This window comes from Tubulanus polymorphus, chromosome 11 (assembly GCF_964204645.1).
Source record: "Tubulanus polymorphus chromosome 11, tnTubPoly1.2, whole genome shotgun sequence".
Classification (NCBI taxonomy): domain Eukaryota; kingdom Metazoa; phylum Nemertea; class Palaeonemertea; order Tubulaniformes; family Tubulanidae; genus Tubulanus; species Tubulanus polymorphus.
Window position 1 is genome coordinate 9,607,796 of NC_134035.1, and position 25,270 is coordinate 9,633,065.

At 40.6% G+C, this 25,270-nt stretch overlaps 1 protein-coding gene across 1 annotated transcript in view; it reads right to left on the bottom strand.

Annotated features, from left to right (window-relative positions):
• LOC141913048 (gamma-aminobutyric acid type B receptor subunit 2-like) overlaps positions 1-25,270 on the bottom strand; it is a 75,103-nt gene that overhangs the window by 12,301 nt on the left and 37,532 nt on the right. Inside the window, exons 2-9 of the mRNA XM_074804487.1 lie at positions 10,094-10,231; positions 7,126-7,308; positions 6,381-6,479; positions 5,395-5,460; positions 3,439-3,630; positions 1,856-2,065; positions 1,011-1,071; positions 1-84 (exon numbers count right to left, since the gene is read on the bottom strand). Coding sequence (XP_074660588.1) covers positions 1-84; positions 1,011-1,071; positions 1,856-2,065; positions 3,439-3,630; positions 5,395-5,460; positions 6,381-6,479; positions 7,126-7,308; positions 10,094-10,231 — 1,033 coding nt within the window. The remainder of the gene's footprint in view (positions 85-1,010; positions 1,072-1,855; positions 2,066-3,438; positions 3,631-5,394; positions 5,461-6,380; positions 6,480-7,125; positions 7,309-10,093; positions 10,232-25,270) is intronic.

Sequence of the window (25,270 nt, forward strand, 5' to 3'; positions counted from 1 at the left end):
CTCCCACCCATCGTACCGTTGACTGGTTCATCGAAAGCGAATTGTTGATCGCGTAAAACTCACCGATTTGCACCAGTCGACCGTCTGAAAAGAAATATTTATTTCTCTCTATTCAAAAACTAACATTCTTATAAACACCAACATGGGGGACATATGGGGTGGTCTGGGGGTCGGGACCCCTGCCTTCCCATTGAAGTTGCATTTTTCGTCAAGACAAAGATCGTATAAAACCTGTAAATTTCACACTCATCCTTACGGAAATTGTATATTTTCCGATATATATTTTTTTAGACAATATCTAATCACCTGAGGCTTTATATAGAAGGTTAAAAAGCTTAGCACCTTTGCTATATTACTGTAATACAAGTAATGTGAGTAATCAAGGCCTACGGTAATATCACAAAAGTGCTAAGCTTTTCCCCATATAATGAGCCCTATAAAATCTAATAACGAGGGTGGGGCCCACTAGTAGCCTATGATATTGCTGCTTCATCCGAGAAATGCCTTTTATTTTCTTCTGGCCTTCCAAATTTTCTAGATCCGCCCCGCTAATATATGAGTTATGAAGGTTCTATCTGATATCTAATGGAAATGTAATAATTTACCGGAGAAATCGTAAATACATTCGTGTATATTTCACAACATGCCGTGACTGGGGACGATAATTATTAAGCGCACTATTCCAGTTCGTATTCGACTTTTCGCGTCGTGAAGGTATCGCAAAATAATTCGCGTGCAACTTGACCTCGCCTCGGCTGTCGTTACTGTAGGCTATAGAGAAGATAGTTGCCTCGCAGAGTCAACCGATATATCGACACGAAACAAACACGTATCTACTTTTTCCAATACGTTTAACTTACACCGCAGAACAGTTTGCGTTGTGTTTGTGTTCTCAGCTTCTGGCAGAATAAATACCTAGATGTATCAACAGTTAATTGGTGTCTTGTAGCCACTGGTGCGCGTTGAGTAGTTATTTGTAATACGGCTAACACGAAAATACTGTTATTTACCTTGATACTGAAGTACAGCGATTTCCCCTACGCGCTCGCCATTAGAAAACTGAACTTGCCCCTGAAATGACGATATGTAACCAACTTTCAAAAATTGAAAATTGAAAATTAGAAAAAAATCATCTTTCTTAAAATATTTACATATTCACAGAAACTATATTCATTCGAATAGGAAATCCACATTAAGACACGTGTTTCCTGCCGACCTATTGGCGCATGTAAAGTCCAACGCACGCGGCAAAATTGCTTTGCCGAAACAGAAACACGTTTTTCAGAAAACTTTTTTTTGCTCGTGAAAAACGTTTTTCAGTTCGGCGTTTTTTGTTTTGCCTCCCCCGCACACGGCATGACAAAAAAACATCAAAAACGTTTTTTCGGTGCCGCGTGCTTTGGGCTTAATGGGTCGTTGACATACATTTTTTCTTTAAATCTGTTTTCTGTAATTTCAAATGGGATACCGGCAAACACCAGATGGCGTAACAATACATTCAGTTGTACGTAGTGAAAATTGATTCATTTTCTATGAACCTCGAACTGGACTTTTCGACTCCCAAATGGACATATTGTCAAACAAGTCATCACACAGATATAAGATTGGCGTTACCAATAAGTGTATGGTATAGGTTCACTGGAAATTGATTTACTAATGAGAAAAGTTGGTTCGAATTTAATTGAAATGTAGAAGAAATTGAAGCGCGGTAACCGAGTAACCACTAGCGACCCTGACGGATCCTCGCCTGCCATACGTGGAATCCTCGATTGCCGCAGTAGCGATACCGGTACCCCATTATGATCTCTGTGAAATAAACTTGAAACTTGAAATGTGAATGTACAGTATATCTCACCGTAACTCCGCGGAAGTCGGTATCGTTCAAGGCCGTGTGGATGGCCTCACTCCTCACGTCATCGACGGTGATTGGTTGGCCGTGTTTCGCGCGTACGATGTTATCCAGCGCTTTGGCAATCACCCAGATTCCGTCGTACGCATAACCGTGAAACCGACTGTATTCCCGCTTACGTAACTTGTCATACTCCGACAGATATTGCGCCGACGTCTGGAAAGGGGAAACGTAATCTTTTGTTCGTCTGGTATGTGGGGATAATAATGTGTACGGCGTTCTTGTCAAAAATGGCATAAAATGATAATGAATTTTGGGGTAATCATGTGCAACTCACGTCGTAAATCGTACGAAAAAAATAGTTGCAGAAACGTGACACTTACAACATAGCCCTGATACATAAATATCATTGTTCATTTATTTCTTGGTAGGGGGTCCCCTGACCCCTTCTGTTCCAACCAGGGTTGACTTGCAAGTTAAAAGCGAATCCACCCACATATTCGTCACGTATCCAGTTTCTAGAAATGCGTCTGAGAAGATTTTTCTGCGACGTCTTATTTTTTCATATTCTCACTGTCAGTATAAATACTTAATGAGATTCTCTTAACAGGATAATACGCCACTCTTCTTTCACTCTTCTTCGTCATTCGAGTCGGAAGTGAAACGAATTAAGTAAATGGATATTTATGGGAACGCGCGCGCTCGGCGGCCTTGACCTTTCCGAAGTATTACATCTTGAAATGAATGAAATCGATTTCGTATTCGACAGCGCACGAACGAGTGTGCTCGAAAACTGTACACGGAAAGATGGAATTCGACTCGATGACAATTCAATTTGAGTCAAGATGATGTATCGTTTAGACTATTGAAAAGCTTATTAGAAAAATTACGTGGAATTCGTTCGTTAGCGTCGAAGTACATAAAACGTGTGTAAATCCTATCATGAATGTATACGGATTAGTAAAGAAAAATGCAATGGCTATTGAACTGCGACTCTTAATGACGAGTCGAAATGGTGCAGTTTAGAATGTTGACTAGCTTGATAGAAAAATTGATCTTAATTTACGTAAAACTCATTGGAATCGAAGTAACTATGCGGTTCATGATGAATACAGATTAGTAAACCAAATACAATGTCGCGATAGGTCGTTAAAACCGTCACCCTTTACGATGAAGATTCAATGTGATTTAAGATTATTTATCGTTTATAGACTTATGAATAGCTTTTCAAAACTTTTAGTGTAATCATTGGAACCTCGAAAATCATTATAATTATGATTGTCAAGACAAGGCATTTTAACAGATAAATCTCACGAATGCAAGAATATGTATATACAGCCATTTATGAAAAAAATTTAGAATGGCAAAAGATAGATACGTTCTGAATAATGAGGAAGAAACAATTTGGACTAAATCATAGCTTAAAATGATAGTCTTGATTCGTAAGTTATTGAGTGAGAGTTTTGAGGGGTCGTTGGTAAACGAGATAATTTGAGTAGAATATAGCGTCGAGTATTCATTTCGTTTTTTAACTCTATATTCATTGAGATATGGATTGCACTCGCTTTTTCAAGTTGAAAAACTCCTACCATTTTGGCGACCGTTTTCTCGTTTGACGAACTCAAACTGATGATATCCGTGGCCAGAGAGCCATCAATAGTCTGTTTTATCTGATTCGGATGGCAGTTTATCGAAGCGTCCGGTTCCATCCACCAGTTATTCTGCCAGAAGCCCAACACTATCCACACGTGTTTCTCGCCGTATAAACCCATGTGATATGCCTGAAAATTCACAGTTCCAAATTAACGATTTCAGAAAACGATACTTTCATCGTGATAAATGCGTCAAAGAAGTGTAGGTCATTCAGTCTCAAATTGTTCATTTTGGTCTCATAACGCGTTTCTGCTTTACATGAATCAACTTTTCTGGTAAATACAACGTATCAGTCGTGAGGAGCTTATGTTCCTTCCGTACTTATACTTACAAGGTATAGTCATTCATTCACCTGATGCAACTACTATACACTGAGAGCAAAAGCTTGTGCATCACATCATGGAACTAGATTATAGGCCTACGGTCAAATAGGTTAGTTAACCTTTAAAGTACTACTCATCTCGTTGATTTTATTTTACACCCGGTAAATGCTTTTTTTACGAGTATGGGAAATGTTACGGGTGTCACTGACATACTGATAAACCAAAAAAGGTCCCATAAGTCGACAACCGAATACGCACTAGTTTTATACCACGAGAAAAAAAGCTTTATTACGGCGGTCGATTGAAATTCAAAGCTCGACGTCGAACATGAAAAGCTTAAAAAACCTCTGAAACGCTGGCGGCTGAATCAAAAAGCTCGGCATTGACGTGATACCACGAAAGATCTTACGTTCTAATCAACTACCGCGTAAATTACTATTCGTAAGACGCTTGTGTTGTTGATTTAGCAAGGGACACGGTTGGCTCCCTTGCCGTATTGATATTTGGCGGATAACTCCGAAATTTTCAAAGACCTAAAAGAACAAAACTCTTAATAACGTAGGTTTTCGTCGCGCGATTGTTTTCTATACGTAACCGAGGTCGATCGCGAGCGCGGCTAATGCGGCAACTTTATTCGGCTATCCCTTTAATATCCGCGGTGGCGAGAATGCATCCATTTCCCGTCGACATTTTAGCTGCGGCTCCCCGCTCTCGCTCGGCAGCTATTACAAGTTGAAAAACAGCCGTCAAAGCCCATAAACATCAGTCAACTAAGATTTAACCAAGATACTTCGACCTTTTCTCGGGTACGCGCTGGCGACGACGACGGTTTCTTCGAGATGATGCAAAATCGATGACACGAAAGAACGAACACGAAAAATCAGGTTACCGGGCGATATTTGATCTTAAGCGAACATGCGGTAATTGGACGGAGCGTATGGGGGGAAAATAGAGTCCGTTTCCCGGAGTCGCAGACACTATTCATTAGGTTTAAACAATGCCATCGGTTTTCCATCGCCGGAATCGAGTTTTTTGCAGCGTGAATACGGCGACGTAGGCATATCGATTTACCACGGGTTATGTTTCTATTCTTTGATACTGATCATTTTTATATCGATGGCGGTTTTCGACCGTTGGAGATATGCGCCATCGTTCACAAAGCCAAACACTCGAGCAGGATCAGGGGATATTTCATAAAACGTCAGTTTCGCTATAGTCGTGGTATAACGCGTTACTTAAAGCATGTAAAGGCGTTTTAAGAACATGCGTTGGGCCCAGTTTCAGACGAGCTTCTTTATTTTAGAGTTTCATTTTAATATCGTTTTACCATGAATACTAATGAAAGCCCAGAGTCTATACATAGACCTAAGAGCAAACAAATAAAAACCAACAGTAGATTTGTAGAAAAAGTTTATCTAAAGTTTGTTCCTCTGAAGATGACGTTTAGAATTAACCTCGCAGCTGTTAGAAAATAAACTTTTTCTACAAATCTACTGTGGGTTTTTATTTGTCAACTATACTGAGATTTAGATCAGTTCACTACGGTCACCTTAAGAGCTATTACCTTACCTGACAGAAAACCCGCCTGGCCATGATTTCACTGAAACTACCCAGTATAATCCTGATATCGTTATCCTGCAAGTAGAAACAACGATCTTCTTTGAACAGAAAACAAAAGACGGTGAAATTCATATCAGTTTTTGATGTGGAAGCGGCTCGCTTGAACATAGAAGTGCACGGGTATTATGTAAACCAAGCACGTATCCGCTATGTACTTCTATTAATGCTAAGCACATTTAACAGTGGCAATGACACACTTCAAATAAGATTGGGCAGCTACGAGGAGGCTCCAGAGAGAATGGTATTGGTATAAGATATATTCACACTTTCGCAGTAAAACTCATATAGCTAGAAATTTCTAGATAACGGACACCGGTGCGAATACGGCTTGGTATTTAAAAGACGATCGATGGATCGGAATAGATATCATATGATTACGGGCGGCATAAACTCAGTTAAACTCAGCCCCCGAGGTTTGAAAAAAATCGTCGGAAACCATCATCAGATCGAATTGAACAATTTGTATGGAGACGGCTGTCAAAACTGTATTCGACAAGCTCAAATATTAACTCTAACAGTCGCGTTCTTCGTTCGTTCGATGGTTTTTGCGACATTCTAAGTCAGAATTACGTACGCCTCAGGGCTCGTTTGCTTATACGGAACATGCAATATATTTTAATCGAATCTTAGACTGAAAATAAGCCAGCACTCGCTGTACATGGCATGGATATCATTTGATGTCATCATGATGTAGCAATGAGGATCAAAATGCCAGGCGAAATACAGTATGCCACTTGTCAAGTACCATTCCGGATTTCCAGGTGTAACATTTTATGATTTTGTATCGCATTCGCCAGAAATAGACTGATTTGCATATGAACTTTCGCTTCGTAAGCCATACGTGCGTGCGTACATGGAGTACAAGAAATGACCGAGTAGCCAGCTCGCCGGGCGCGTACGGCTTAACTGCGTTAATGCGCACTTTCGGAACTTACCTTAAAAACCTTCAGAGCACTCGACGGATCGTCCGAGAAACTCTTAATGGTCACATTGAATCCCTGATCAAACAACATCTTCGTCAACGCGTTATTTGTCTAGTGAAAAAAGAAACAGAGAGAAAGAGAGAAGGACATTAAGCTTAGCCACTTTAACGTCGTTCTCTGCAGGCCTAATAGCCGGCGACATTTTACTGAGAAATGTTCAAAGCACCCATTAACACAACACCACTCAAAATTGAGGAAATTCATTTTTATTTTCAGCGTTGAATGCGATAATCCTTTCTGCAGACAGTCGACATGACGACTAGACTCGACTCGAGTTGTCACGGGGTATAGAACGTATGGACGTATACACCCGCACACTATCACAGCTTTTTTGAATCCGGGCGAACGTACGCCTGCGAGCAACCTTCAGAGCGGTCGGAGGTTGATGATCTAACCTTGATCGAGCCGATGTTTGGGGAGTGGGGATAGCAGCCCATATAGTATTCATTGAATGTACATTTACAGTGTATTTGTTTCTCCATACAAGTCTTTACATGATACATCAAAAACACCTACGATACCGTCAAGCGTATAACTCGAAGATATGCCTCGCGAGTGCCTGGAAGACGCCTCCGCTTTCACCCGCTTTATATTATGATTCGGCTCTTTTTACGCGCGGCTTGTTCGGTCTTAGTTACGGAATACGACACCGGGCCCACGCGAATTAGAAGAAAAAAGAATACTTCTTAATACGTACGTAAGCGAATCTGGAAGCACCTTTGGAAGCGTCTTGGTAAAGCGTGGCTACTTTTCTCCACTTGAATCGTTTCAGAATGGCGATACGAGCCGGGTTGAAGTCGTTGTCGCTCGGAACGGACCGAAATAGATTCGGGTATTTCTTGCGGTCGGAAAGCTCTGGGTTCATGTCGGCGAATGATAGCTGTAATAGTGATCATATAATGAATCAATATAAGGCTAACCATTTTTGAAACACTAAGCCCGTTGTGTGACGATATATAGAGAATCGCACACTGATATAACGATAAAAAATGAGTAAGTCCGAAAAGTTTCCTTCAGGCTAATAATTCATTCGCCGATTTTAACTAGTTTGTAGCTATTCTTATCTTGTAATATCCCTAGCTTGTTTCACTCTTAATCACTGAATTTGTCTCTGGTTCTTGTATACATCTTATATTTGTGTTAACTCAGTTTTCCTAAGGATGACTATTATAGGTCATAGTCGAAATGTTGAATCAATAGATTATTAGCTGAATGGAAACTAATCGGTCTTCAACTTTCTCGTTATACCAATTTCAATTGGATTCTCTATAATATAATGCTATTGCTTATATCGTTGATTAACTATACCTGAAGAAATTTCCTAAGGAGAGGCAACAAGCTGTGTTATTAGTGTGAAGGTTTTGACGTTTATCATAAAAGAACCCACAATAGCTATTATCGTTTTACTGACGAATTATGATTCAATATTAAATCGCTTTTTGGGTTCTTTTATGACGGGCAACAAACGATCTGTTCGCCCGGGAAAATCGAGCAAGTTTCATTATACGAACGAAAAACCTCACAATAATGTCCACAAAAACGTTCCTCGAAAATGCATCTACGTTGAAAAATTAGTTTCAAAGATCTGAAATTTCAAACGCTAAAACTCATTTAATGAGGCACCGTTAAGATCAAATACCCTATTTCAATGGTATCCCGTCACAGTGATCTTTTCTAACATTTCTAATCACTGCCTAAACAGACATTTGAATATGTTTCTCGATTTCTCCCGCGATATCTCTACTGATGAAAACATTGAGAGACGCCCGTGTTGACAGCAAGTACACAGACGATACTCTAACTACAAGGCAAACAAAACTCATCGGCTCAAAAAACCCTACTTCATATTAGTATTTGCAGATCCGATGTATCTTTGATGGCGAAGTTGTCGCCAGGTTTGTATCGGTCTTTGCGCGCACATTTTTACAAGTCGAGAAATCAACTATACACAGAGTGTTTACGATGCCGGAATATTGATCAGGTGACTGTGTACAACATGAGCGCACGAACTCGGGAAAAGTAAAACGTAGCCTAGACGGCGGGTACACAGACTAATCTTATTACCTGGATCACAGCACATTTGCTTTCAATATTTGATTGTGGTGCTTTGATTTACCTTTCAGTCGGTAAGTGCCTTTCGGGCCTTTTAACGAACCGACATTGCCTGAAAATTTATCTAATTAGACCGTTGTTAAGTTTCAGCTACTTTCGGAGCGTAGAAACATTTTTCTAGCGCTCAACTCTAGCATTTTAATATTTTCCCGAGAGGGGAAGGTCGCTATATCTGCGAACGGGTGAATTTCGACGGAGTCAATTTTAATGATGGAGAGAGAGGAAATAATTATTAAACATTTCTATTATTGCAGCCACTGCTAAAACCATTCTTTTCACCGCTGTTGTTCATTGTTAATTGTTTAATATCGATCGTACGAATCAGTCATCAATGGGGTACTGGCACACACCAGGTGGCGCAACAAATATTGTCAAACAAGTCATCGCATGGATATAAGATTGGTGTCCCCGATAAATGTATGGTATAGTTTTACTGGCAAAAGATTTGCCGATCAGAAAAGTTGATTCGAATTTAATTGGAATGTAGAAGAACTCGAAGCGCGGTAACCGAGTAACCACTAGCGAACCTAGCGGATCTTCTCCTGCCATAAATTGAATCCTCGATTGCCACAGTAGTGGTGCCGGTACTCCATTAAAAAAGGGTTCGGGGAAGTGTTTTTGCATGGGAACTGCAAGCGACCGAATGCAGTGGTGCACAGTCGAAATAGCGGGGACCCGTCTCATAGCCATGGCGTATGAGACTAGTCTAAGACTACCTTCGCTTTCTAGCCAGCCTAAAAACTAGAGATCAGTCTAAATTAAGACTAATGATAACCTTTACACTTGAGTCTCGACTATGAAACCAGGGGGCTGCTTGCGTTTTCTAGAGGGAAGTTGCGGGGCAGTACAGTAGAAACGCCACGAGGCAATAGAGTAGAAATACTAAGCAAAAACCCAATGTTTTTCTAGGGGAAACTTGTGATCGAATGCGGCACGTTTGCCCGGGAATCACGACACCTCCTCGTTATTCTCGCACGCCGTCGCAGCCATCGCTGCCGTCATTAGGGAAATGTTCATTCAATCGCGATTTATACCGCCATAAATCATCTCTCGCCGCATATCGCCGTCAAGTGGTCATTGCCAGTGCGGCTGACGCGAACGATTCATAATCCAGTAATGAAAACTCGATGATCACGTTTCTGTACCTGGGATAATAATCCGTGTCGAGGAATAATGGGATTGAAGTCGTGTGACAGCGCGCACAACGCACCCGACAACAAACAGATGACATTTATCTGCTTATTGGTCGCACCTAATCGGCTGCTCGCTCCGAGAACTTAACGGTCCTGTGTCCATAAACGGATTCAGCGGTGGTGAATGAACGGTATTAAACTCGGTGCATCACGAACATAAAGATCCTTACACCGGGATTGAGATTGAAAAGCGCAGTTGGACAACGCTAGAAACAACATGGCGTATGGAAATCAGCTGCGGGCATCCCGCAGGGAACTATCCCGAACCATATCTATGTTAATATCATAAAAACTAATAAAGCCCAGGAATATTGAATATATATATATATATATATATGATACGTTGATTGTTTTACGCACCTGCCAAATATCCCACCACTTCGTCATTTCGGCAATCGGTCCCGTCACCGACTTACACGAAGGCCCGAATAGAATCACTTTAGGCGGGTCGAAATGCATCATGTCGAAAAACGCCTTCGTCCCGATGGCCATTTGACACTGTAAAACATAAAAGAACAAATAGATTATCGCATCGTATCAGTTGCATGACGAAAAGTTTCCAGCTTCCGTCACTGAATGAAAAAAAAAAGAGTTGTAACTAGAGGAAAGGACTACTCCGCAATGAAATAGTAATTACTGGCAGCAGAATTGGGAGAAAAAATGGTCGTTTATTACGTGTACGAGACGCGGCGGGTTTATGAGAAATGCGTCCCTACGAGAGATGACGACGAGTAGTTCTGTAATTGAACAGTTACTAGGTACGGGACGCGTTCTGTAATAAGTAATGAATGAATGACGAGGGAATCCGCTGCACAAGGGACGTGGTAAACTTAACGATCATCTCTCAACTGATTCTATCCCTCCCTTACTCACTCACTCTCTCTCTCTCTCTCTCTCTCTCTCTCTGACAGGCAATATCAGCTAGAATGACGATCGTCTGCGATCGTTACGAAAGCCTATAAAACAATCATTTACATGATATATACCCGGTGTACGACACGTATTAGACGCGGAGAATCTTTGCCAATTATTCGCTTATGCAATATTCTATGTATATTAATTATACACGGGGGTATGTTGCGACAGTTATGAATCCATATCGTAGCGTAATAACGCGGCCGATTAAAGGTGCGAATCGTTCCGGTGCACCTGGTATTTTTATAGCCCTCGGCTATTAGAATATTTTATTGACGAGAACTTCAGATTTAGTTGGGAAGTTTGGAATTTTAAATGGACTCGTCAGACTCTAGGGCCCAGTTTCACAGCCGTAAAGTTCGTCATATCTAATCATAAGACCTGTATCTTAAATTGTCAGATTTCCACTATATGCGCAACCATAGACGTAGTTTATACGCCCATGGTGCAACTGAGTACAGCCCTATTCCAGCTTAACTATCAACATGGAAATAAGCAATCAGTGTAAATGCAATTAGGCATAGTCTATAGTTTTTTTGTTTTTTGTTATAAAGGCGCATCGTATTCATGTGTTCGTCACTTCTTGTCTATCAAGTTTCAAGAAACGAATATCAAATCTGCAATTGGCCTAACTGTGAAATTCGGTGAGCTTGAGCATAGGTGTAGGAAGATATTCCATATGTAAGTTGTAACGCAGTTCCTCATTTTGACGTGATTCGAAGACCCGCCAACTGTGGACACAAACTAATTAACCGTATTCTACACTTATGCCCTACGAGGTACTCACACACATAATGCTAAAACATTGATACCTTGTTTCTCATTTCTGTTGAACTTAAAAGTTGACCCGGCTGACCGCCTATCTACCCTGCGTATATTACCTATTATAAAATCACTATCAATTTTACCATAACAGATCCAGCAGCTATAAAAATAATTACAAATTCAATTGCAGTTTACAAAATGACCCGGCCGATTAGGAGAAACGATGCATCATTTTTGGCCTATCGTTATTCAGAGAGCTTTCAAAATAAACCGTCGCATTTCGGAAGAATTTTTTAATGTACATCTCATTTCATATGAACTATTATTGGTTATCAAAGCACAGCGGCGTTGTCATATTCCTCCTCGGGTTTTGTCGACGCGGAGTGTCTGTCTCTTGTCGCTACATTAATTATTGTCGGTAAAAAAAATCTAATTTTCTTTGCGCACCAAAGTTGGCGCAAATTGGCAGAAAATCAGTATGCAACACCATATAAAACTCGGGGTAAAAACGCAAAAATCTATAACGGCGTTTTCGTTTTCTTTGCCGTTGCGCATGTTAAATTCGTCGACGGTTCGTTAGTTGGTTTCGACAACAAACGCGCTTTATTTTTACTTGATGAATTAGATTATTCGACTTTTAAATCGAATTAAATCTTCGTTCATTGTTTCGAATATGATTACCGCCCGCCATGTCTTACCGACTACACAATAGGTCGTCGCCGATTCGGTCCGCAAACTGCCACCGCCGGAGTGGATTACGTTTGATCACCTACATGCTGCTTGTTTTATTCTGTGGAGTACTCCGAACACTGTGCGGAACAAAAAAATACACTAGAACAGGTCACGTGACTTCCAGACGTTACTCCGCTACTGCACAAAATAAGGTGGGGCAGCAAGAATTCCGCTAGATGGCAGTGTGTTTAAGATGACGACCCTTTTCAAATGTTGTCAAAAACAAAATGGCAGTTTTTTTAAGCGTACAAGGGTTGGGGTTTTAGGGTTCAGGGACCCTGAATTTAGGGTTAAGAAGGTCCAGGCGGTTAGAGGTTGATTGTGGATGATTTTAACGTCACCAAACTTGCAACAATTATTGATTATCATTGATAACATTTGCATTTGTTGAACCGCCATCTCTTGGTGTTCGATTCTGTTCGTGCAGCCAGGAAATCCCAAACAGTGTTCGGAGTACTCCTCAGAGTGAATCCGGCAGCCTGCGGAAAAGACCCGAACTCGGTGATGATTACAGACTACCAGACGTCAAACGGATAAAACGCGAAACTCGAACGGTTGAAACGACGACAGAGAGAGAGAGCGCGCATATATCATCAAAATGACTTCAGATTGCACTGACTCCCAGCGCAACGATACACCTGGTGCCTTCAGTCGTCGCAGCAAAAAAGAAGTTCAAACGTACACCTCAGGAAAAACGGAAATAATTGTCTTTTTTACATGCTACAGACGAAGCGCACCTTCCTAGACACAATTAGCAGGAATTACGAGAGTTCTTTAAAGTTAGTACACGATTTTCTTTCTGCAACAAACTCTCAAGACCAGCCGTGACAAAATTCACACGAAGTTACTTTTTATTATTTCGACGCGATGCGTACGAAAAAAAATGAATAACAAAAAGCCGGTGATTTCCTACTGGCTTCAATTATTCTTCTTGATAACGTATTCGCTAGAACGGCGCTCGGGGACAGACTTTTCGAGGAGTATCTCATTTCATTGATGGCGCACGTCCGCGCCCCGCGGCGTTTACCGATCCAAATATAGACGCCGTGTGCCGTAGATCGAGCCTTCCCGCGAGCGTATTGATAATAACCGGTAAATTCGCGTCAGTGTTGCGGCGTTTGTTTGTTTTCCGCGGCGATGATTTTTCGCCGAACACAATTTTCAATACAAATATCTGAATTGTTATCATCATTGTTACGCAACAGAACGGCCGCCGCCGCCGCCGCCGCAGCCGCCGCCGGTTCTCGTCTCATTTAACGACGACGGTGATTATCATCGTTCATTCTTTCCGCCATAGCGTTTAAACTAGAAAAGTCTCACGACAAAATCCAATATTTAAAACGTTTACTGGTCAGGGCACTTCCAGAAATGAAGAAAACATATATGCAAGGTACATTTTAGTGATGATAATAATAATTATTTGTATGATTATCATTATAATAATTATTTTTATCAAAAATGACAAAATGACCAATAGTAATTTGTAAAAATGTTATCTTGGCAAAAATAGAGCCCGGCCCACTACCCCCTTAATCCATACATGATGCTTATGTATTATGTGTTAGTATGCGAAAATTCGTTCATTCCGTTCTTCAAACTGGGGCAGTCCCGCAATGCCATCGGGTTCGAATCCCTGCCAAAAAGAATGCGTTTCATTTTGACTTCACATTTTTGCTGAAATAGAAGATATCAGCGCGTCCTTTACTTCTCGCCTCGCTTGCACTGAATACCGCAAAGTATATGTGCTGTACTTTCACGTAGCTGTTAGCACGTCACTTTTCTCCCGGCTTTAGAACCGCCACGCACCAAACGACCAACAACTCATCTCAAAGTCCCAAAGCGCACCTAACATTGATTCTTCATTTCGTAAATGTCATCGGAATTACGATTTTCGAATGATTTAATCTCGAAACTAAATTGCGACTATTCATATCTAATGCATATTCATGGAGCTGCGTGCGCAGTCCGGAAGCAAATCGGAACATCGCTAGACTTAATAAATACTAAACTATTCGCCATCACGAATACCTATTGTTCATCAATCGTGCTCAGACAACACTGATAAAACTCAATTATGAATATCGGCAATTACCCGTTTCAATTCGATGCGAATGATATCTTAATTTGATTTTGATTTAGCCGCAACAAAAATGCATAATTCATACGGAACCTTTTAAAACGTCACCAGAAATGAATTTCATTATTTCGTTTATGAAAGGTTGTTTTCGTGATATAAAAAGTTTTCGAACTTGAGAATGAGAACATTTCATGGTGGCTGAAGAGGGGTCCGGGTCATCGTGCATTATTTTTTGTAGCCGATTCACGACTAAACTAAATTCATCTTCAAAATACGCTAATATCCTCAAAATACGTTAAAATCCTTAAAATATGTTAAAACGATGAAACATTTATTTATATTTTTACCCATTTTTCGTTGTTCATGATCCAACATTTGATATATTAGAGATATTTCTTAAAATGAACCTATAAACGTGGAAATCGCGAAAGCTTTGTTTCACCGCGCCGACAAACGTCGTTCACCTTTCAAGGTCGTTTGTATTGCGCTAAAAACCGTTAAGAAATTTAAATATCAATTTATGAAAAACGGGGGTAATTTCCGTCGTCGCAATTCACGATGAAATATAGGAGACAGCTATCGTATCGATGATTATACTGCCACAAACTTCACTGACCCGCTTCGATCGAAGACCATTTCGCACGTTAGGATCTCCTTTCGAATCTAAATAGACTGATGATTTATGGCAGAAGATCGCTATTAAAGTCGATGTCGTCTCGTCGTTAGAAACTAAAGAGATTGAGTCGTGCGACGAAAATGAAACGCATAACGCCAAATCATTAAATAACAGACGTTATCGTTAGATAAATGAAGTTATCATTATTGTTATAACTATCATCATCGTAACATTACTACTATTGCTATGACCATTACTTTTGCTATCATAACCAATTATCATTGCTGACTAGTATGATATATCAATAACTCATTAGTGAATCAGAAGTCCTTATCTCGAAATATATAGAAACAGAAATAGTAATATCACCTTTCACTTCACTGTGATACAATGTATTAACGGTGCTTTTCATTAAATTTGTATTATCACCCCCAGCTTATTAATCTCACCATGTATCAGTCATCTCTCCCCATCCGAGGAACATACGAGCAGCTGCGAGGCGTTCAGGAGTCATGTATCAGGCCAGTTACCCATCTTGCTCCTGTGTGAGGAGAGGCTATGAGGATAAGTATCTTGTCCGGGGACACTACGGTCATGTACGGGGTTCGAACCGTCCGCCGCCTGGCTTCCCAGAGTCGAACGCTCGAACCACTCGGCCACGCTGCTCGCTCATGCGTATACGTGTGTGTGTATTACGTACGGGTATGTGTCATTAGCGACAATAAAGTATACTTATTCTTACTCATATCGTAAAATGCTGCGTCAGCTACACGTTATACTTATTTGTTTAATGACGCGGGTAAAAATCTGAATGATGTTCAAAGGCTACGTTTCACGTTACGATACGGCTTTCTATAGTTTCAACGTGACGTTATAGAATTAACGAGTTAAGTCATCATTCACATGTGATAGAGTCGTCAATAGAACCCCGTCGGGCGTGGAATTGAAAGAACAAACGGTTTCACCCATGGCCGCGCCGCGCTTTGTAATTGATATTAACGCGCAAATTGTGTTATCAATTTTGCATGGCGCCCGTTGACACCCGATGCCGGTACTGACCTGATCACTTCGTGCGTGCGCACAAATTAATCGACTATTACAGAACATTATTGAGCGAACGTGTCGCAAATTATATCACAAACTAATAAACCTGCGCTCGGTATTTGTTTTCGTCTCAGTTTTGTCGGATTCGTTTTTTTCTGAATTGTTTTATGAACACAGCGCCGCGTGTTCTGTTTGTTCACGGCCATTATCCAATGAGATCCAATGCTGAAAAAACCATCGGTAAAGAATTGATATTTCGAGCGCGTGAAATCAAAACAAGGGAGTCATTTCACAACTACCTAATTATTCGTAGTGAATACTATTTACTGAAACTGTAACGAAAATCGGGTCCAGTGTTTTAAGGTAATACGATATTGGGTCAAATACAGTCAAGGACCAGAGTGGGCCAGTGATTAGAATACATACGAGACCTTAGTTCGACCCTCGATTCGAGCGAGTCAATAGTCAGTCGTTAAAGACCAAGTTGTTGCAGACCTAAGTTGGTCTATGGCTGATCTTAAATCTAAGCCTGTGCCTGTGGGGCCAGTTGCACAGTCCTGCCTCAAGTCCGAAAATAGTCTTAGATCTCAAGACCGGTCTTTAGTTGTTGGAAAGTTGGCCTAAATCATGACAATGCAACCGGCTCCTGGTATTTTTGACGCGGTAAGACGCGGTAAAAATACGCGTTACAACAAAATGACGCGTTACAATAATGTTTATTATATACATTGATACAGCATGCGACATTTAAGGGGTACTACGTGAATGTGCGCTACGTCATCAATATCGACGTTTCAAGCTAACAATAACAAATTTTGCCGTTTTTTGTAATTACTGATTTTTTCATTACTCATATTTCATTATTTATTAATCTTAATAACTATTTTCGAAAGGATGTCCACTACGTCATCGATATATCGGGGCTAGACTGGTTGCCGGTCAATTCAATTCAATTATCGATGTATTCAAATCAAAAATTACTTTATTGATCTTTAATATCATATAAATTATATCATGTTATCTATCGACAATATAAAATACGTGTTACTTTTCAAGGCGTGAATAAACGTTAAATATTGTTTTCAGGTTATACATTTGAGTAAAGCTATTCTCTGTAGAAGCCAGACCAGATCCATAAACACGAGCACTCGATGAGTATGACCCGAATGTCGTCTTATAGAATGAAGCGAGCGCGCCTCGTATCCGCGCGGAGATAAACCGAGCGAAAGAAAGTTGAAAACTGATCGCATTAGACGGAATCTAATATCCTGTCGATGGGCGTATAGTTAATATAGACGTCAGGTTATTTCAGTAATTGTCGTGATGCGTTGCACAGTCCGTGTGTGTGCGCGCGCTATGCTAACGATTCGTCGTCGGGAACGTATACATAAAACAGAAGGCACCAGTCGGATTGATCGTAAAATAGTCGAGCATCATCACGTCTGCTATTCGCTAAATAGTTTATCCGCCAGCTATCAAATTGAATCGAGTCGTTACGTCGTTGCCAGCGACGTCATTAAATCTGGACGCAACGGCCTGTTTATTTTCAAATCGGTTTTGAATCGCTTAATTGAATTCTGTTTTCTGAAAAAAAATTAAATACTTTTCCGCGAATTCAGTCTGGCATTTTTTTACGGTAAACTTTAGGCTACTTCGCGTGTTCGAAATGAACTTTTGGTAAAATGAATCATTCGTCTTGCGTTCATTGATATTCCTGCGTTAATGATAATGATAATGATAATCTTTATTTACATTAAAATTATATAACATAATATATCACTCAATTTAATAGATACATGATAAGGTAGGATATATATCTAGGACATTTCAGGAGTTTTGGGACAATTCCTCGGTCAAAGTTCATCATCCCCTGATACCATAAACACGCGGAATATCTACGTTTTGTCTTGTGCGTTTTGTAACGACATTTCCGTTCGTAATGACAAGATAACATTTTCGAATCGAAGACGAATCCAACGTATCAGAAACTGCATTACCACAATTCTCGGCTGTGCGCAAACCGGAAATCAATCTATATTGTCGGATGGAGATATCAATTTGGGCGAAATGAGAAATCATTTAGCGTAGGCAGCCGGATACAATAGCCGAAATCAACCAGTCTGGTATATCTCACCGGTCATGGGGGACACGCCGGGTATATTTCAGAGTTTATTCGCTCGTATATGTATATACGTCATAGTACGCGTCGGAGACTCTTTCGGCCGCATGATGTTATTCTTATAGAGATAAGTCTAGGCAATCTAAATGCTAATGTACCATACTCGCGAGTCAAATTGTTTTATTATCCCGCGGCGGTACCTGCTACATCGGACAAAGCGGACACGACGGCGCGAGTCCGCCGCAGTCCGGAGCGGCCATCTTCGCGGAATGAGCCTCCGTTTTCGGTCCGAAGTCACCGCCGTGGGAACGCCGACCACACATACGGGCTTCGCTGCCGGTTTTTCTATTAACGGTTCTCGTTTACATTTTTGAGACGTAATCGATGAACAGAAATAGATCTGGATACCGCGCGCTTAGACACGGGTTGATATTGTTACTGTAGTCACGTCGGCTAATGTCGGTTGTTAAGAGAAGTCGTTCCCGTCGGCAATAGTTTTATAACCGTAAAGACCACTACATCGCTACCGCCAGTAGATCGTGCAGACGGCATCATCAGCAGAAATAAAGCAATCAATATATTACTACGTCAATTTAGTTCGCGACGATTCTCTTAGCATGTTCTTAAAAGTTGGTGGTTTTGTATTTATCAAATCTTGACACATAATATGATAGACGGAATTTAGAATTTGAGATAGCAATTGGCAAGATTTTTCAATATCATGTAACAAAGGTGACCGATTGACATAAGCAAAGATTTACTTTTCGAAAAGCTATTGTAGAAATAACGGTCACCAGAAGCCCCGTATGTAAACAAAAATTCGACGGGGTATTGAGGCGTTCAGAGCGGAATGTAAGCCCGCGATTCGCTCGATGTCTCTTCGGTCAAAAAATAACCCAAGCCGTATTCAAACCAAACACAGATTCGCCTCAACGATTGATTAAATTTCATTCTTATCGACATAGTTTCTCGTCTGCGCACCTTATTCCGTCGTGATTGCGGCTGTACCGCGGTGGAGCGAATTTTATTAAACCGCATTTTTTCTTTCCCCTTTCCGCTGCGTGTGTTATCGCGCTGATAAAACTCCCGAGCAGCGATTCTTGTATAGAACTCTAACGGGATTGATCCTTCTCGCACGTGATCGCTGCAGGCGAACACTGCAACAGGTAAATTGAAAATTCGTAGCATTTTTGCTAATTGTAAATCCTTAAAGGTATTATAATCCGTATTATACATCGGTTTTTCTTCTCTATATTCGGTCTTTCTCTCTTTAAATTTCTTTTTTGATCACGCCTAGGGCTGTAACCATTTAGGCCTAAAAAGCTAACTGCCATATCATACGTCTTAGTCTTATAAGCCGCTCTTGCATGCTAAGATAAGGTAAAGCCATCTTACTTGGAAATGCTGTAAAATGTATCTAACCAATCCACTAATTTTCAAAGGCGAGCCCCACATTCCCAATACGCATCTATGCCTGTTCAATTATAAAAATGCCCTTTCACAAAACCTGTAAAAGTAGGCCTTGGGTCCACCCCGGAAAAATCCATAAAAATGATAATACAATGTATAATGTAATTTATAATGTAATAATAATATTAATTTTACCAAATAATCTCTTGATATTACTTAATATAAATTATGTTTAATCTGATTTACGTAATAATCATTTATTTTCATTTATAGCACAGTATGGAATAATTACTGCACTTTACAATGTTTACAATATGATTCCGAAAATTCCGATCGAGCACTGAACCTGCATTGAAATATGTGGTTCATGATGAACGTATACAGTGCATCGAGGATGGTAAAGTCATCGCTACCCCTGGTATTTGTTTTTGTCGTTGATGACATGTTTTCGTGTTCACAAGCAATCGTTCAATACGACGTTCGTATTGTGGTTTCAATTGCCCGAAAACACCATTGTGCTTTTAGCGTTTTCTTGGAGAAAATCTTTCGCCGATCGATCGCCGTATGCGGCAACATAGAACGATACACGCCGAATATAGCATCATCCGCCTGAGGACCGTTTTACGCCGTCCGGGTTCAAGATAAAAAGGCGAATATACGACCACGCGTATCTGTAAGCGGTATAGTTTTGTTTTCATCGGTCGAAAAAAGTTGATGCGCATCTCAGGAATGAAAACTATGGTGACTGATAAGGGCCATCGCGTAAAATTCCTGGTATGCAAATTAGGGTGCCAGAACGCCAAAACAAAATTTACTTTAAAAAGTCCGTATTGGAGGGCCAGAACAAAGAATTTTCCGTTTTGATACCCCGGCGAAACGAACCTTTTAAAGAAAATTCTACGATATATTTCGTTTTGGCGTTCTGGCGACCACATTTGCAAACCAGGAATTTTACATTATGGCTCCTATCAGCCATCAAAGAAAACTCCAAAACGAACCTAGTCTAGTACGTACTTGTTGTCCCAAAACAAGAGGAGCGGCTGTAGGGACCAGTATAACAATGTCTGGTTGAAACGAACAAAGCAGCCACACGTAACGTTTCGGTTATTATTTTCATTAACGCTGTCTGCGTTAATTCGCCGCGTAACGGGCGCTATTTTATCGCTATTTTATTAACGCCGAGTAATGTATGAAAACAATCGTCGAAATCACGTCCGTTACCGTCGCGCGCGAGCGCCAATAAAACGACTTCAACTTTCGATAGATTTATATTTCGCTGATTGTTATTGACCCGCCGCCTGTTAATGAGCGATCAATGATACTTATATACAGACATACGGCGGCACCAAACCGATAACAGCCGCGCAGTGAATCGCCCTATGAAATACGAGCGTTACGTTGCGTGAAAAGCTTATTAATTCCGACTCGAAACGGACCCCATCAGTGGCCTATTGAAACCGATACCGCGCAGATCATCGGTGATCGATGATAGCGTGAATACGACGACCGATTGCTACGGAACTGAGCGGTTTTTCTCGACGCGAACACACAGCTAGGTGTGGTGATTTGATTGTGTGAAATTGCCTGCACTGTCAAACGTAGTTAACGTTGATTTGATGTCGAAATAAATCGACGGCACATTTATTTCAATGCTATTTAGGTTGTAGCGCTTAAATTGCTATTTTTACGTAGAAATCGGTAGTTTCTTATGACGCGCATTTCTTTCATTTCAAACTATCAGCGCAGCCATTTGTGCAACACTTCTATTGAAATTGACGAACATTTTGTATATTTGCAAACCATATTTAATTTTGGCTTTTGTTCAACAAGCTTTTTACTAAAAGGAACCTTATTGTTGATACCATCATTGTCATCATTATGTTTTTGTAAATTATCTTTCTAGGGCAATGGACCTCCACTCGAGTATAGCCTTCTGGCTTGCCCATTGTCCTTCCCCTTTATACACGTTATCTAATACGATACTTAAAAATGTGTATACGTTTGGTGTTAGATAGAAGATAAATTAATAAATAATATCATCATCATATACATATTGAGTATTAAATCTTGATTTACCTTGCCTTTTACTGTTGGTCGTAGCCCGGTGGCCGCAAACGGTAAAGAGAAAAATCCATCGATTTCCATCACTGCCAGTTGTTGTAAGCCAGTTACGGGATTTTCTCTCGCTAAGTAGTCGGTAAGAGTACAAATCGCCTCTCGGCTTTTTACGCTAAAAACGTCAAAAGCTGTACGGAATAGGGTAAGTCGCTTACGTACAACATGGTCATTAGGATGTCCTTACAGCCAGTCAACTGGAAGTTACGCGTTAGACGATTTCTTTGATCATCGTGGCCAAAAACTAGTTTCGGCAGCAGAAACTCGCCACGAGAGCGAAGCGTAATTATTTCCTAGCCGTGGACATCGCATGTCCAATGAGGCTAACGAGGTATCGCTACACTTACTGATTAGTTATAAATTGAAGGTATGGCGTACTATCAAAACCGGCCTTGGCCCAGATGAACGCTGATACCGTCATACGACCTCCTCGGAACAAAAAGGATATTTTTTGCGATTTGGCAGGTTAAGTGGTCACTGGTGCGTATGGGATAAAACAAAGTTATTTAAACGGTTGCTTCGGATTAATTATTAAGGACATCGATTAAGAATATCAGCAAATTGAAAGTGGCGCAGTGGGTAGAACGGGCATTGAAGATGTTATGAATAAACCGGTTGCTATGAATAAACCGGTTGGTTCGGACGCAAATCAACTACAAGATTATGAATATCAACAAATTCAAAGAGGCACAGTCGGTAGAACCATGTTTTGAAACAAATGCTTTGATTCGAACATAAACCAAAAAACGAAAATACAATTCAAACTAAATATGCAAAAGAAGATGTAAAGCAATAATAGTAACATCCCAATAAACCACGCAAAGTTGGTTCATCCGCCGACAATTTCTAATTCAAGAGCTTCGATTGTGTTGATGAAAAACCTGTGTGTTAATTAAAAAAACATTTCCGATGAATGAGACGTTTATTCATTCAACCTATCGTTGCTTTTTTCTATATGATACGGTCTCTGGTGACATTCAACTTTTCGAGACGAAAAGTGTCGTCTGGCATTAAACTCATTCTCGTGTGTGCGGCGAGCCCGCTGTCGTCTGCTTCTCGCCGTATTCGTCTAACACCACAGCTTACGTTGACAGCTGAAATAAATCCGAGGATCTACGGCAGCTTTAAAAGAACTGACGTCCGGTATTAGGTACGGATTCGTCGCCGTTCCCGCCGATGAAATGTGTCAAAGTCGCTAAACAATTATTCGACGAAAAGTATCTCAGCTAATTTCCGGCAAACATACATGTGCGTGGCTAGATAAACAAGAAATCGAGTAGTTTTCTTTTTGCTCAATATCTGCCGTCGCAAATTACGTATTTCAACGCTTCGAAAAGCTTCACGATGACGGTTATATTTTGAGTAGAGGTCACAACAGTGGGAGGCGCACTAACGACCATTTCATTCAAAACCGTTTCACGTTCATCTATTTCTCTTTGATTCGACATTTTGCGAAATGCGAATTGCTTTTTCTCATTTTCGAATTTGTAATTTCAATTACGAATGCGTTTAAAAACTTGGAATAAAATTCCAAAAAGATTGAGGGATATGGCTCTGTATGGATTTTTATGATTCTTAGGAGACCACCACCTACAGCGCGGAGGGAGGCGAAAAAAGTAAATTTATCAATGTTTGATTATACCATCCTGGAAAAGTTCGTTACTTCGACAATTCGAATTTCCCCTGTGATCTTTGGAAGAAAAAATAATTTCGAAATATCGACTCGTAAAAATGATCAATCCATTTTCCTCAAACGCCAAACCAATCTACGAGACATCCCATACATCGGGAAAACGCGAGAAAAATCCGTTTTTGATTTATGTTTTAGCATCGCGGCTATAATGAATGTGGCAATAATAGTACTTTATCTTCTTCCAGCTTCCCGAACGATCGATTCGGACGAGCTAGGTGTGTGCGACATTTCATTTCTCTGATTTCGTTACTAATGGTTTTTCGTCGATGACATTTTGAGCCGGGGATCAATGATACTGTTATGTAATATGCCTCGTCGCGCGTCGACTGAGGTCGCCGGTCTCGCTGTAAATCAGCGCGTCGTATTTTTTATCCTCCATTCGCAACCGTCATCCATCAACCACCGACAATAACGAATCTGTGACGTGTGACAGGACGGCGTTATTGACAATTTGGGAGTAACTATTTGATAAAATCTGCCGTCCGCGCAGGCGCACTTGGTTCGCCGCTCGGTTAACGGTTTGTCGACTGGTGGCAGGTCGGAAATGAAGTCGAATTAAATCCAATTGGTGACCTATAAGCCCTTTGAGGGCTGGGTATAGTTTTATAATATTTTATAATATTTGTTTGTAAAGAAGATATTTATAACTATGTCACAATGATAAAATGAAATATAGCTGCAAAGCAGCGATAACGGGTTTTCTGGATGCATGTGATCGAAAGGAAAAATTAATTACCGGGTATTCGATGGAAAAAATTAAATGAGATGATTTGGATATTATCGGAGCAATCCTCTTTTTGGTTGAATGGTCTAACCCAGTATAGTCCCCCGTGATTTGGAAATTATCGGAGCCCTCCTTTATTTACTTACTAAATGACGTCACAAACTGTTATTTCGCCTGTGCTTGTTGTCTAACAATTCAATTCAATTCTTTATTTACAGTAACCTAATAAGTAATTTTAAGTTTCAAATAGGATGGAAAGTACATTCAGACAATCTGTTGGTTCAGAGAGACCGTTATTACAGTATCAATTTATACATTTCGTTTCGAAGCTGTCAGTTGCCGAATCAGAATGAAGATGAATTTTATTTGACGAAATCGGCGGAAAATATATAATAATAATAATAATCAACAGAATTTCAAGAGGGTTTTCGACGAAAGTCAGAAAACCCTAATAAACAATACAATACTGTACAATACTAATACTAATAAGTGCCTGAGCATTTTGCGTCTCGTCGGCCATTTTGGAACAAGGTCCCAAATAGTCGACTAATTCCGATATCTGAAGTTCGCTAAAGGGCTACAAGTCGACTCGAACTAAGTGGAAATCGATCCAAGTAAGTTTGAAAATAGCGAACCACGAGATCGAACGCGGTCACTGCATAGTTCGGATCTAGTTCCCGAAGATGGCCGATAGCGAGATGCGTACGATCGAACTATAGTGCGTCAGATTATTAGTTCCGACCACTATCGAATGCTTTACGCATCGTCTAAGTTCTATTGCCATAACTTAAGATTCAAGACAGCTTTTTGACTTAAGTCTGATATCGTCAATCCAGGATTCATCGGGTTCGAATCCTGATGGCGACAGAGTTTCTTGGTCGAAAGTTCTTCTCTGGTCTCTCCCCATCGGGAAAAATAAACACCGAACTCACTAATAATGCCCTGCGTGGCGCTCAATGGATTGAGGGTATCAAAAAATGCGTTCGATAATTAGTTCCGACCACTTTCATCGACTATGCAACGAAAAACCGAAAAAGTTTGTCCAAAATGTCGTTGCGTATCGGACGTGTGTTTGCCGCTTGTCAGCGATGATTTATCGCCGCGTGGAAATCATCGCGTTAAAACCGCTGTGCGTAGATTTCACGCTTACGACAACGACCCGAACCGATCCATTAAAACGTGTACGGGACGTTTCTCGCATGGAACCGATGTCATCTGTTTGACATCGGACTGCTGCTGCTGCCAGACTGGCGTGTGAACAAACGTCGCCTGACCAGAAGCGTGTATAAATAAACGTTGATGTTGATGTATGAGGCGATTTAGAATT